The 12,279-nt window shown below is 44.2% G+C and overlaps 1 protein-coding gene across 2 annotated transcripts; it reads left to right on the top strand.

Moving 5' to 3' along the window:
* Positions 1-489: 489 nt before the first annotated feature.
* On the top strand, positions 490-6,992 carry SRSF6 (serine and arginine rich splicing factor 6). 2 transcript variants are annotated; one of them, XM_025398832.1, is made up of 6 exons: positions 1,225-1,530; positions 1,751-1,899; positions 3,169-3,293; positions 3,432-3,640; positions 3,917-4,000; positions 4,105-6,992. In XM_025398832.1, exons 1-6 carry the CDS (start codon positions 1,424-1,426, stop codon positions 4,460-4,462), a joined length of 1,032 nt encoding a protein of 343 aa, XP_025254617.1. In that variant the 5' UTR covers positions 1,225-1,423; the 3' UTR covers positions 4,463-6,992. The 2 variants fall into 2 exon arrangements, with proteins under 2 accessions (XP_025254616.1, XP_025254617.1); XM_025398831.1 differs by having other exon boundaries at positions 490-1,899.
* Positions 6,993-12,279: the final 5,287 nt, after the last annotated feature.

The following is a 12,279-nucleotide window of genomic DNA, read 5'->3' as shown; positions in this document are numbered from 1 at the left end:
TCTTGCCTCGGCTTCCCAAGGTGTGGGGATTACAGACTCCTATTTTTTGTTTATCTAACTTTAAGCATGGCTTCTACCTCCCGCAGTCGTGACAAACAACAACGTTTCCCTCCAGACTTCCAAATAGCTCCAGGAGGACAAAACCCCCCTTTTTCAACCCGGAGCTGAAGGATATTGAGGTTGCACCACTCAGAGCAGGTATACAAAAATATCTAAAGAGCTGGTGTCATCTCAGTGATATCCCTTCCCCCTTTTTTTTTTTTTTTTTGCTTCGGTGACACCCTACTCTCCTGGTCTTCTCTCTACCTCCCTAGTCACTCCTTCCCGTCAGTCTCCTTTCCTGTACTTAAATTTCAAAGTACCCCAGGCGTTGGCCTGGGTCTTCCGCTCCCCACCTAAACTTAAACCACAGGTTTTCATCTGGTTCTCCAGCTTTAAATAGCATCTCCCTTGATAAACTCACAAAATAAGGCACGTTCAAGTCAATGGAAGAAATGATAGTATTGGGACAAAGGACTTTTTATATACGGGAGAAAAATTGTTCATCGCTGTAGGAGGGCTGAGGGGTCTCCTCCGCGCTCCCTTTTGAGCACCTACAGTGAGCGTAGGATTCCCACGGACACCCCAATCCACAAGTGAGTCAAGTTGCCAGGGCTCCAAGAAAGACCCATGGAGGGAGAGGGGAACGTCCGGGGAGGCCAAGACTGAAGAAGGCTGCGAGTGAGACTTGGAGAGGCTGATGGCGGCGGCTCTGCAAGCTCGCAACGCCACCCCCGCCCGGTCATCAAGATTTCAGCGCGCGATCCTCGGATTCTGCGAAACCGGACCAGCGACTGGGTCCGAGAGCGCGGTCCCCACCAAAACGAGCACCAACCAATCGCTGGGGGAAACAGGCAGCCTCGTTTTAACCCACCAATCAGAGACCGCGGTGACCCATTATAACCACCTCGAGAACCAATGAAAAACGGGGATTCTCTCAGCCCGCCTCCCGAGCTTCAACCCCAAAGAGATCGATCGCGCAGTTTTATAAAAGGTACAAATTAGAAAACAATTCTGCGGCTGCATTAGAGACATTGTGTTTTCAAAAACGGTGGGGAGGGCTGGAGAAAAATCCTAGAAGCGAGCAAGACCGCACTACACCGAACCGTCGCGGGAAGCTGACTCGCCAGTCACCATTTAGCCCAGGGCCGACGGGGGACGGACGTGCCGCTGCGCGCTGACGTCACGCGCCAGGCCCCGCCCCACTGGCCGCCCATATAGCGTAAGCCTGGCGCGCGCGCGCATCATTGTGTGGCTGGACTCGGCCGCCGCTGCGGTGTGAGGCGCGTGTTCGGGTTCTTGCCGTCCCCGCACCCGCACCGCGGCTACTGGCTTGCGGTCCGCCGTTCGACAACCAGCCCTTGGGCCCCCGCCCGCCACGGACATGCCGCGCGTCTACATAGGACGCCTGAGCTACAACGTCCGGGAGAAGGACATCCAGCGCTTTTTCAGTGGCTATGGCCGCCTCCTCGAAGTAGACCTCAAAAATGGGTGAGTCGGGCCTGGGCGCCCGCGCCCAGCGTCCCAGGCCTGGTGGCGGCGGGAACTCTCCAAGGAAAAAGGCGGTCAAGGCCGCGGCGCCGCGTGGCAGGGCCTCCAAGATGGCGACGGCGCGGCGTCGCGGGGGCGCGCTGAGGGGTGCGGGCGCGCGCACGGGCGCGCCCTGGCTAACGACGCCCCCGCCGTTGTCCGGCCCTGGCACCGCCCCCAGGTACGGCTTCGTGGAGTTCGAGGACTCCCGCGACGCCGACGACGCCGTTTACGAGCTGAACGGCAAGGAGCTCTGCGGCGAGCGCGTGATCGTAGAGCACGCCAGGGGCCCGCGTCGCGATCGCGACGGCTACAGCTACGGAAGCCGCAGTGAGTCCCACCCCCGCGCGCTCCGCGCCCTTGGGGACCCTGGGGGCGGGCGGGCGGGCGGGCGGGGGTGGGTGGGTTGGGGCCTCCCATCCCGGGCAGGCGCGAGGGCCGGGGGTCGTTTGACTCGGGCGTCCCCGAGCCCCGCTGCCTTCATGTCTGCCCGGGGCAGCCATGGGACGCCGGAGCGCGGGGATTGGGTTTGGGTGTTCGGTTTTATTTGCGAAGTTGGGCGGGGGGTGGCTTCTTCTGGCCCCTTGTCAGCACTGTCACAGGTTCTAACCACAGAGGAAGTAAGGACTGGTTGTATTTGTTGTATTCTCCTTACTTACCTATCAGTGCATTAGTTAGAGGTTCGGGAGCAGGCTGGGGTGGAGGTGGGGTAGGGGGCGGGGGACGGGGAGGGGAGGAGCTTAAAGTATAGGTCTAAAGTTATGGAACTTGATGGGGGCCGAAGAATGTACTATTTTTAAGTAATGTGGTATTGTACCACAAAGTAGATCTAAATAAGCTTTATGCTGTATTTGAACTAACTGGGGCATGTTACTGGGAGGAGGTTGGGGGGATTTTTGGTTATGTTAAATGTTTGATGTTTAAATTGTTGCATGTTGAATTCAAACTTTTTAACAAGTCCTTGATGTTTCAATTTGAAAGTGACCAATGGGGCTGAGGCTGTGTCCACTGAGGCTAAGATGACTGCCTTTCCTGATTGGCCTTGGCTTTTCCATACATTGTGTGACCCTTGCCCTATGACCCTTTGGCTGACCTTACCGGAAGCCATGACGACAGCAGCCTTTTGCCATTAGACGCAGGGTGATGGTGAGGATTCCAAGGGTTAGACAAAACTGGTTAATCTGAACTAGGTGACTGTTACCTTGCGTGTTTTGTGGCCAAACCACCACCAAAAACCTCACACTGTGATGTAAGTACTTAGTGTAAAACTAGTAAACATTTTTGTAAAATGTAGAAATGCATGTAATCAGTTAAGTTTTATATTTTACAATGTTCTGTAAAATAAAACTTAGCGAGGTAAATCGAATAAAGGAGCAGTCACTCTCTAACAGATTGTAGGAGAGGTTTAGTTGGATTTAGTCTATTTGACTTGCCCTTAATTTAATTTTATGGCAAATCACAAATGTGTCGAAGGTTTAGCAATATAATAGCAAAGTCCTACTCCAGTAAATAAAAGTTGATATGTTTGTACTAACTTTCAAAGACATTATGCGTTTTTATCATTACAAGGCATCTAATTGTTCCCTTCATGTGATAAAGGTGGTGGAGGTGGATACAGCAGTCGGAGAACATCTGGCAGAGACAAATACGGACCACCTGTTCGTACAGAATACAGGCTTATTGTAGAAAATCTTTCTAGTCGGTGCAGTTGGCAAGATTTAAAGGTATGTGCTGTAATTCAAGATACAAAGGATACAACTAATGCTTTAAAGTAAACTCTTTTTACATTCTTATTTCTGGGAATTTATTATAGTATATAGATATTTTAAGATTTCCGAGTCTGACGAATCTTATCATTTCAGGATTTTATGCGACAAGCAGGTGAAGTAACCTATGCGGATGCCCACAAGGAACGAACAAATGAGGGTGTAATTGAGTTTCGCTCCTACTCTGACATGAAGCGTGCTTTGGACAAACTGGATGGCACAGAAATAAATGGCAGAAATATTAGGCTTATTGAAGATAAGCCACGCACAAGCCATAGGCGATCTTACTCTGGAAGCAGATCCAGGTAACTTGTTGAAGGACACTGTGCGGAGGAAACAGAATATTTGACAATAAAAAAGGGAAGTAATGAAGTAATTTCAATTGTTGCCTACTTGAATTAAAGCCAGCTTTTAGTTTGTTTTGGCTGTGCATCATTGGGTTTTTTTCTGGATGTTTTGAACGTGTATTTAATTTCGTAGTAAAGAAAAACATTATTCTTTGGCTTATCTATTTTTGCCAGATGGCACAGATGTATTTAAGATGGATTGAGATTAAGACTTCATTGTTTTTCTCTTAATAGGTCTCGATCTAGAAGACGGTCACGAAGTAGGAGTCGGAGGAGCAGCCGCAGTAGATCTCGAAGTATCTCAAAAAGTCGCTCCCGGTAAATAATGTTATGTTGAGTCATTGTGAATATTACTGTACTTGTTTATGGAGTACGTGTATGTTCTTACAAAGTATTGAGAGAATCGGTCTTTCCTTGTCCAGTTCCAGGTCGCGGAGCAAAGGTCGATCACGTTCTCGATCAAAAGGCAGGAAATCTAGATCAAAGAGCAAATCTAAGCCCAAGTCTGATCGGGGCTCCCATTCACATTCTCGAAGCAGATCTAAGGATGAGTATGAGAAATCTCGAAGCAGGTCTCGGTCCCGATCCCCCAAAGAAAATGGAAAGGGTGATATAAAGTCAAAATCCAGATCAAGGAGCCAGTCCCATTCCAATTCGCCGCTACCTGTTCCACCCTCAAAGGCCCGTTCTGTGTCCCCTCCACCAAAAAGAGCTTCAAGATCCCGTTCTAGGTCTCGTTCAAAGTCAAGATCAAGGTCCAGGTCGAGTTCCAGAGATTAACTCAGAACTCTCTTGTTCTTTGCACACTATTATGGAACACTTTCCTATTTAGGCAGTTACTCTTTCATGTTTATACTTGGCCTCTTCTGCAAGAGCAATCTCCTGAAAACAGGGGCACACAGAAATTTGATTTGTGGCCAAATTTGATGAAAAAGAGGAGGCTCTAAGGAAATGGTGGCATGAAGTCAGACACCCTGTCCCTTCTTTGTAGAATTAAGATAACTTTGATTTTATAGCTTTTGAGCTAAAATAACTTTTGTAAAGAGTAAGCTCATTTAGTTGTTTTTTTTTGTTTTTTTTTTTTTTTTTTTTTTTAAGTATTTCAGCAGGATCTGCTGGCAGGGTTTTTTTGTTTTATTTGTTTGCTTATTTTTAAATTAACTTTCAAGCTTTGAATACTTAAGACTTTAGAGGGAGAACCCAATTTTCAATTATGTTGGCTTTTTATAAAGCTTGAGTTATGTAAGATTTAAATAAAACTTTGCTACCAAGATGATTGCCTTATTGAATAGGTCACTATTAAATTCCTTTAAATGTTGGTATCTGCCATTTGTGGAAACATGTAAATCCTACTGAAGTGTAAACAAGGCAAGCCTCAGATCAGCAATAAATTATTCAGTTTGGATAACATTATTTTGTGCTATTAATCAAATTTGCCAAAGTCTTTATCTGCCCCTTTAACAAGTTGAGTAAAAATAAAAGGTATTTTTTAGTCAATCTGTTCCATGATTTTGCTTAAATTAATTTTAAGTAATGGAACTTTTTTCAAAGGCAAATTTAAACTCTAAGAAATAACTCCTATAGACTTGGGATCTTGTTTAGATAATCCAGTTTCTGGAAGTTGTCAGCGTAATTAGTGTTAGAGAGTGGTTTAGTTGTCTTTAATGTTTGTCATGTGGAAATGGAAGTAGCCTCTTTTTGATCTGAACTTGAGTTTATTCAAAGTGTAAAAGCACATACTGCATTTTATGCTGAAAGATAATTATGTTTAACAGGCACTTAATCTCAGTAAAGTCTGTTGCCAGTTAAGTTCCACCCAGTAGTCCCCTTCGTAGTTAGTGGGATTATGTGATAATTGGTTAGATCATACTTGTAAATTTTAATGCATTGTGTAATTGCTTTGAAAAACAGTGAAATGGGTAAGCCCAAACTTTTGTACTTTATTACGAGTGAGGTGTAATGAGTACTGTGGAAACCAAATTTGAATACTGCAAATTTGTACGAGTTACTAGGTTAGCAATTAGTCCATACATCCATAAGCCTGATGAGTTGAAATTGCAGTTGGAGAAGTGAATTAACCTTACATTCCTTTATTCAGATACTTAATTATATAAAGTAATTTTATTTAAAAGCATTTATTGATCTTAGTCTGAAATCAAAATATAGATTAATTGGCTTAGCTTTAATACCTTTCCAGGAGCTGTCACAATGTAGGGTACCAAGGGTTGGATTGTGATGGGGCATGGTCGTACAACACTCACTGTGCCACAGGTGTGCCTGGAAAGCATGATATTCTAGGGTTGGTTTTTAGGTTCAAATAATCCAGAAATATGCCTAATAAGATAGAGTTGAAAAACTTGAGTCAAATATCTAGGGCATTCACAGAGTGGCTGTGAGTTCTTGGTAGTGTGAAAAAAACCTGTTTTTCAGAAATTCTGGGTTTCCTGTTAAAAAATCTTAAAGCCCAACCTTAGGAATATAGTGCCCCAAAAGGCGGATGCTTCTTCCATTATCTTATTTTCTTTGATACTTAATTAGATGTTTATAAAGAAATGGGTTTATTTTTCCAGTATAAATCTCAGAATTTAAGGAAAGAAAGTGGTGTGTGTTACTGTAGTTCATTGTTTTGCCTACTCAGAAGTGATGACTCTTAAAAATTGGCTTTGACCAAAGTTCTCTTGTTTTCAGGGAAAGAACATAAAAGCTTTTTGAACCACAGCCTTTTTAAAAGAGGGGTGGGAGAATATTATAGTAAGAAATTTGGCTTTCTAAAAATATGAAACATCCTTCAACTGGGCTTTCTTGTTAATAGGACATCATATGATAATAGACTGGTTTGACTACATTGTTAGCTGCCCCAGTAAGCAGGTCATTGTATAGGTAAATGCCTGCATCCATAATTTTCTAGTAATAGCCACAACCAATTTATTAATAGGGCCTATCCTTGCCTGTAGTTCTAAGTCACTGGATGCATGAAATCACTGTGTAACATTGGCTCGCTTGATGAGCATAGGGTTGACTGATAAAATGTTTAGTTCCCTTGCTAACTTGTGAGAAGAATGAGTCCACGACATGCTCCATACCAGTGGCTAGATAGAGTATTAAGGTGGAGCAGAAGAGAAGTGAAAACATCTTGATTCCCCTTTCTTTCACTTGATGGTGTTTATGAACATGCCGTAGTGCCTTTATGGCCAGTTTTGAGTCCTGCCTACTTTGACTTTTACGTTCCCATTCGTGTGTTACCACCTTCCTCCCGATTTGTTAACCTATTTTGTGCTTTAAATCTCAATAAAATACTTACTGAGGGAAAGACTTGTTTTGAGTTTATTGCATATGCCCACTTAGGACCAGATTCTTAACAAATGGTTTTTTGAATTGGAGTTGGCATTGGGAAGCCATTCCTATCTTGAGTATGAGAACAGGATCTTGTTTTCACTTCCCCAGAAACGTGAGTTTGGGGTTTAGTATATGGTTTATCTTGGGCAAGTCATTAATCACTGTGCTTCAGTGTCGTCCTTGAAACAATAGGGATAAAACATGGCATGGGATGTGAAGACTAAAAGTCAAGAATATGAACAGTACAAGAGAGTACCATAACAAATACAATTTTATTTACAAATATACATGGTTGGACCATACCTTGGAATCTGCCTATCAATGCAGCTACTGTTGACAGTACTTGTATCTGCTCAGAGATTTCTATGGTTATATAAAAATGACCTTTTAAGTTTTCAGTGTTCATGCCCTGAGTCTGCAGTTTGTTTTAATATATGCTAATACAGAGATCAGCTTAAAATGGCTGGCTGGTTACTGTTGAATGAATGTATGATAAATTTTTTTTCAGAACCAACAGTATGAATAATCCTTTGACTTGTGTATCAGCATGAATTTAAAAATTACTTTCAGGACTCAACATTTAGAGTTCTTGGAATAGAGCACCTAGTGTAGTAATTACCAATTTATATGCTAATCTTTAAGTTTCCTCAGTGACCACATTTTGAATATATTAGTATCCCGAATATGTATGCATCTATTTACTGAAAGTCAGTGCAATTGTGCAGTTGGTCTTCCTAGATCCTAAATAGTTTGTTTACATATGCCTTGTTATCTTAGAGCAATCCTGCAGATGGCCCCCGGTATAGCACTTAACACAGTCATTAACTTTTTATAGCTTTTGAATAGAAAGGAATCATGGTTCAAAAATTGGAAGAGTGGGTGCGGTGGCTCATGCCTGTAATCCCAGCACTTTGGGAGGCCAAGACAGGAGGATCACCTGAGCTCAGGAGTTCGAGACCAGCCTGGCCAACATGCTGAAACCTTGTTTCCACCAAAAATACAAAAATGAGCCAGGCATGGTGGTGCGTGCCTGCAGTCCTACTGCTGGGAGACTGAGAGATGGGCAGGAGAATCGCTTGAACCCGGGAGGCGGAGGTTGCAGTTAGCCAAGATCACACCATGGCACTGCAGCCTGGGCAACAGAGTGAAACCCTGTCTGAAAAAAAATAAAATTTTAAAAATGTGTTTTCTAGGAACAGGAATATTATCTTCTACAGAATTATCAAAATCAGGAAATTAATGTTGATAAAATACTGTTGTCTGATACACAGTTCATACTGAAATTTCATCAGCTGTCCCATAATGTCCCTTAACGTTTTTCCTCTTGGTCCAAGATTCATTGGTGGCATTTTGTTGTCATGGCTCTTGAGTCTCTTAATTTCTAATGCATCCTCAGACTTTTTCTTCATCTTTTTAAGAAGTAGTTAATATAGGCTCCAGTTATCCCCCTCTCAAAATTATTTTTTAAAATGACTTCATAGTGATCCAGGTTATTAAGATGGATCACTGGACATATATAATATATCGAGGACAGATATAATATATCTGTCATTATTGTGATATTCCTGCACAAAATGCTGTCATGTAGAAACGAGACAAATCCAAGATGAGGGGAAAACCTACAAAATAAACTTTTTTTTTTCTGAGGCAGAGTTTGACTCTTGTTACCCAGGCTGGAGAGCAATGGTGCGATCTCAGGTCGCCGCAGCCTCTACCTCCTGGCTTCAAGCTATTCATCTGCCTCAACCTCCTGAGTAGCTAGGATGACAGGCATGTGCCACCACACCCGGCTAATTTTCAATTTTTTTAGTAGAGACAGGGTTTCTCCATGTTGATCAGGCTGGTCTCGTACTCCCGACCTCAGGTGATCCGCCCGCCTTAGCCTCCCAAAATGCTGGGACTACAGGTGTGAGCCACCTCGCCTGGCCGCCTACCGTAAAGGAATTGCTTTGGAGGGGTGGCGGGGTCCGTGTACACTATATGGGTTTTCTTTAAGTTTTCTGTTTTTGAAGAGATGGCGTCTCACTCTGTTACCCAGGCTGGAGTGCAGTGGTGCAGTCATGGGCTCGAGCGATGCTCCCACCTCAGTCTCCCAAATTGCTGAGACGAGTGTGCACTACCACACCCAGCTAAGGGAGTAGTAGACTATGTTTTTTGTTTTTTGGTTTTTTTTTGAGACGGAGTCTCACTCTGTCGCCCAGGCTGAAGTGCAGTGGCCGGATCTCAGCTCACTGCAAGCGCCGCCTCCCGGGTTCATGCCATTCTCCTGCCTCAGCCTCCCGAGTAGCTGGGACTACAGGAGCCCGCCACCTCGCCCGGCTAGTTTTTTGTATTTTTTAGTAGAGACGGGGTTTCACTGTTAGCCAGGATGGTCTCGATCTCCTAACCTCGTGATCCGCCCGTCTCGGCCTCCCAAAGTGCTGGGATTACAGGCTTGAGCCACCGCGCCCGGCCGTGAGTAGACTATGTTTTAAAGGTAAGGTTTAAAGAAGGTGGTTTTTTATTTTTATCTTTAGGAGGGAGTCAATTTGGAGATTAAGAGCTTCTGAAGGCAAAGGTTTGATGGCATCAGATTGAACCCCCATTACTGCTGAAAGCAGGAGAGCGAGTCCCCTAGCCCAGGTCCAAAAGGATCGGGAGGCAAATAAGTTGCACCCTCATCTATAAAACAAGACCTACTAATATGGAAAGTAAATACTAATATCAAAGCATTTGGCACAGTCACTCATTAAATAGTAACTGCATTTAGGAAAACATTCTAAAATAGAACTAAACTCTCCAGGAGCGATGGTTCATGCCTGTAAAGGTGGCCAGGGCGGGCAGATCACTTGAGAACCGGAGTTGGAGACCAGCCTGGCCAATGTGGTGAAACCCCATCTCTACTAATAATACAAAAATTAGCCTGGTGTGGTGGCGCAGGCCTGTAATCCCCGCTAGCTTGGAGAACAAGGCAAAAGAATCGCTTGAACCTGGGAGGGGAGGTTGCAGTGAGCCAAGACCACGCAACTCTACTCCAGCCTGAGCAACAGAGCGAGACTGTCTCCAAACACCAGTGAGAATAGTAGAATGAACCGCCCTTGTGCTCCACTGGCTTTAACAATATATACCTGTCTACTTCCTCTCCCAAATAATTTTGAAGGAAATCCTAGACATTTTATCTGTAGATTCACTATATACCTCTTTAAAGACATCTAAACTCTCTTTAAATCTAGAGTCTCTCTTTTTGTCCCCTTCAGTATATTTATTGGAGAAGCTGTCTTTGTCCTGGAGAGTTTCCCAGTCTTGATTTTGCTGATTGCAACCTCATGGCATCATTAAGTGTATTCTTCTGTATGCTGCATTTCCTGTAAATTAATAGACCTAGAGAAGCGGTTTTCTTTTTTTTGAGAAGGGTTCTCACTCTGTCACCCAGGTTGGAGTTGCAGTGGTACAATCGCAGCTCTCTGCAACCTCGGCCTCCTGGGCTCAAGTGATCCTCCCACCTCAGCCTCCTGAGTAGCTGCCACAATGCCCAGCTAATTTTTTGTATTTTTGGTAGAGATGGTGTTTCACCATGTTGCCCAGGCTGGTCTCAAACTCCTGACCTCAAGCAATCCTCCCGCCTTGGCCTCCCACAGTGCTGGGATTACAGGCATGAGCCACTGCGCCCAGCAAGAAGTGTGGTTTTGCCAAGGCACAGTGGCTCACACCTGTAATTCTAACACTCTGGGAGGATCAGTTGAGCCCAGGAGTTTGAGACCAGCTTAGGCAACATAGTGAGACCCCATCTCTACAAAAAAATTGTAAGTTAGCCAGACATGATGCTGCCCACCTGTGGTCCCATCTACTCAGGAGGCTGAGGTAGGAGGATCACTTGAGCCCAGGAGGTTAAGGCTGCAGTGAGTCGATCATACCACTGCACTGTAGCCTGGGTGACAGCAAGACCCTGTCTTTAAAAAAAAAAAAATGCGGTTCCCAACCAGCAGCATCAAAATCATCTCGGATTTAGATGTTAGAAATACAACTTCAGTCTTCACCCCAGACTCTGAATCAAAAACTCTGGATAGAGTCAGGCACAGAAAGACAAACTTCGCATGTTCTGACTTACTTGTGGGAGCTAAAAATCAAAACAATGGAACTCATAGAAATAGTAAAAAGATGGTTATGAGAGGCTGGGAGGGTAGTAGTGGGGTGAGGGGTAAGTGGGGATGGTTAATGGATCCAAAAAAGAATAAAACGTAGTTTGTGATAGCACACAGGGTGACTATAGTCTGTAATTTAATTGTACATTTTAAAATAAAGACTATATAACTGGATTGTTTGTAACAGTAAGGATAAATGCTTCAGGGTATATCTGTGTACTGTGGGTAATTAAAAAAAAGATAAAAATAACATACCAAAAATGCTTGAGATGATGAAGACCCCATTTTCCATGTTGCGATTATTACACATTGCATGCCTATATCAAAGTATCTCATTTACTCCATGGATATACACACCTACTATGTACCCACAACAATTTTTTTTTTTTTAAGATAGAGTCTCGCACTGTCGGCCAGGCTGGAGTGCAGTGGCACAATCTTGGCTCACTGCAACCTCTTGTCTCCTGGGCTCAAGCAGTTCTCCTGCCTCAGCCTCCTAGGTAGTTGGGATTACAGGCGTGTGCCACTACACCTGGCTAATTTTTGTATTTTTAGTAGAGACAGGGTTTCACCATGTTGGCCAGGCTGGTCTCGAATGCCAGACCTCAGGTAATCCTCCCGCCTCAGCCTCCCAAAGTGGTAGGATCACCAGGGTGAGCCACCGCACCCGGCCAATATTTTTTTTTAATAAATAAAACTCTGGGCCAGTTGTAGTGGCTCACGCCTACAATCCCAGCACTTTGGAAGGCTGAGGCGGGCAGATCACCTGAGGTCAGGAGTTCGAGACCAGCCTGACCAACATGGTGAAACACTATCTCTACTAAAAATACAAAAATTACCCGGGCATGATGGCACATACCTGTAATCCCAACTACTTGGGAGACTGAGGCAGGAGAATCTCTTGAACCCAGGAGGTAGAGGCTGCAGTGAGCCAAGATCATGCTCCAATATGGGGACAGAGTGATACTCTGTCTCAAATAAATATTTTAAAAAACTGAGTAGAACGCAGCCATAGGTGTTTTTAAAAGCCCCTTAGGTGGTCCTGGCACATACTAAAATTGAAGACCCACTATTCTAGCAGTTTTATCAAATTCCAATTTTTAAAAAATTTTGAATAGGATGTGCGAACGCAGGTTTGTT

This window comes from Theropithecus gelada, chromosome 10 (genome assembly GCF_003255815.1).
Source record: "Theropithecus gelada isolate Dixy chromosome 10, Tgel_1.0, whole genome shotgun sequence".
In the NCBI taxonomy this organism is placed as follows: domain Eukaryota; kingdom Metazoa; phylum Chordata; class Mammalia; order Primates; family Cercopithecidae; genus Theropithecus; species Theropithecus gelada.
The sequence above is the reverse complement of the archived record's forward strand: the minus strand, read 5'-3'. Positions and strand labels throughout refer to the sequence as shown.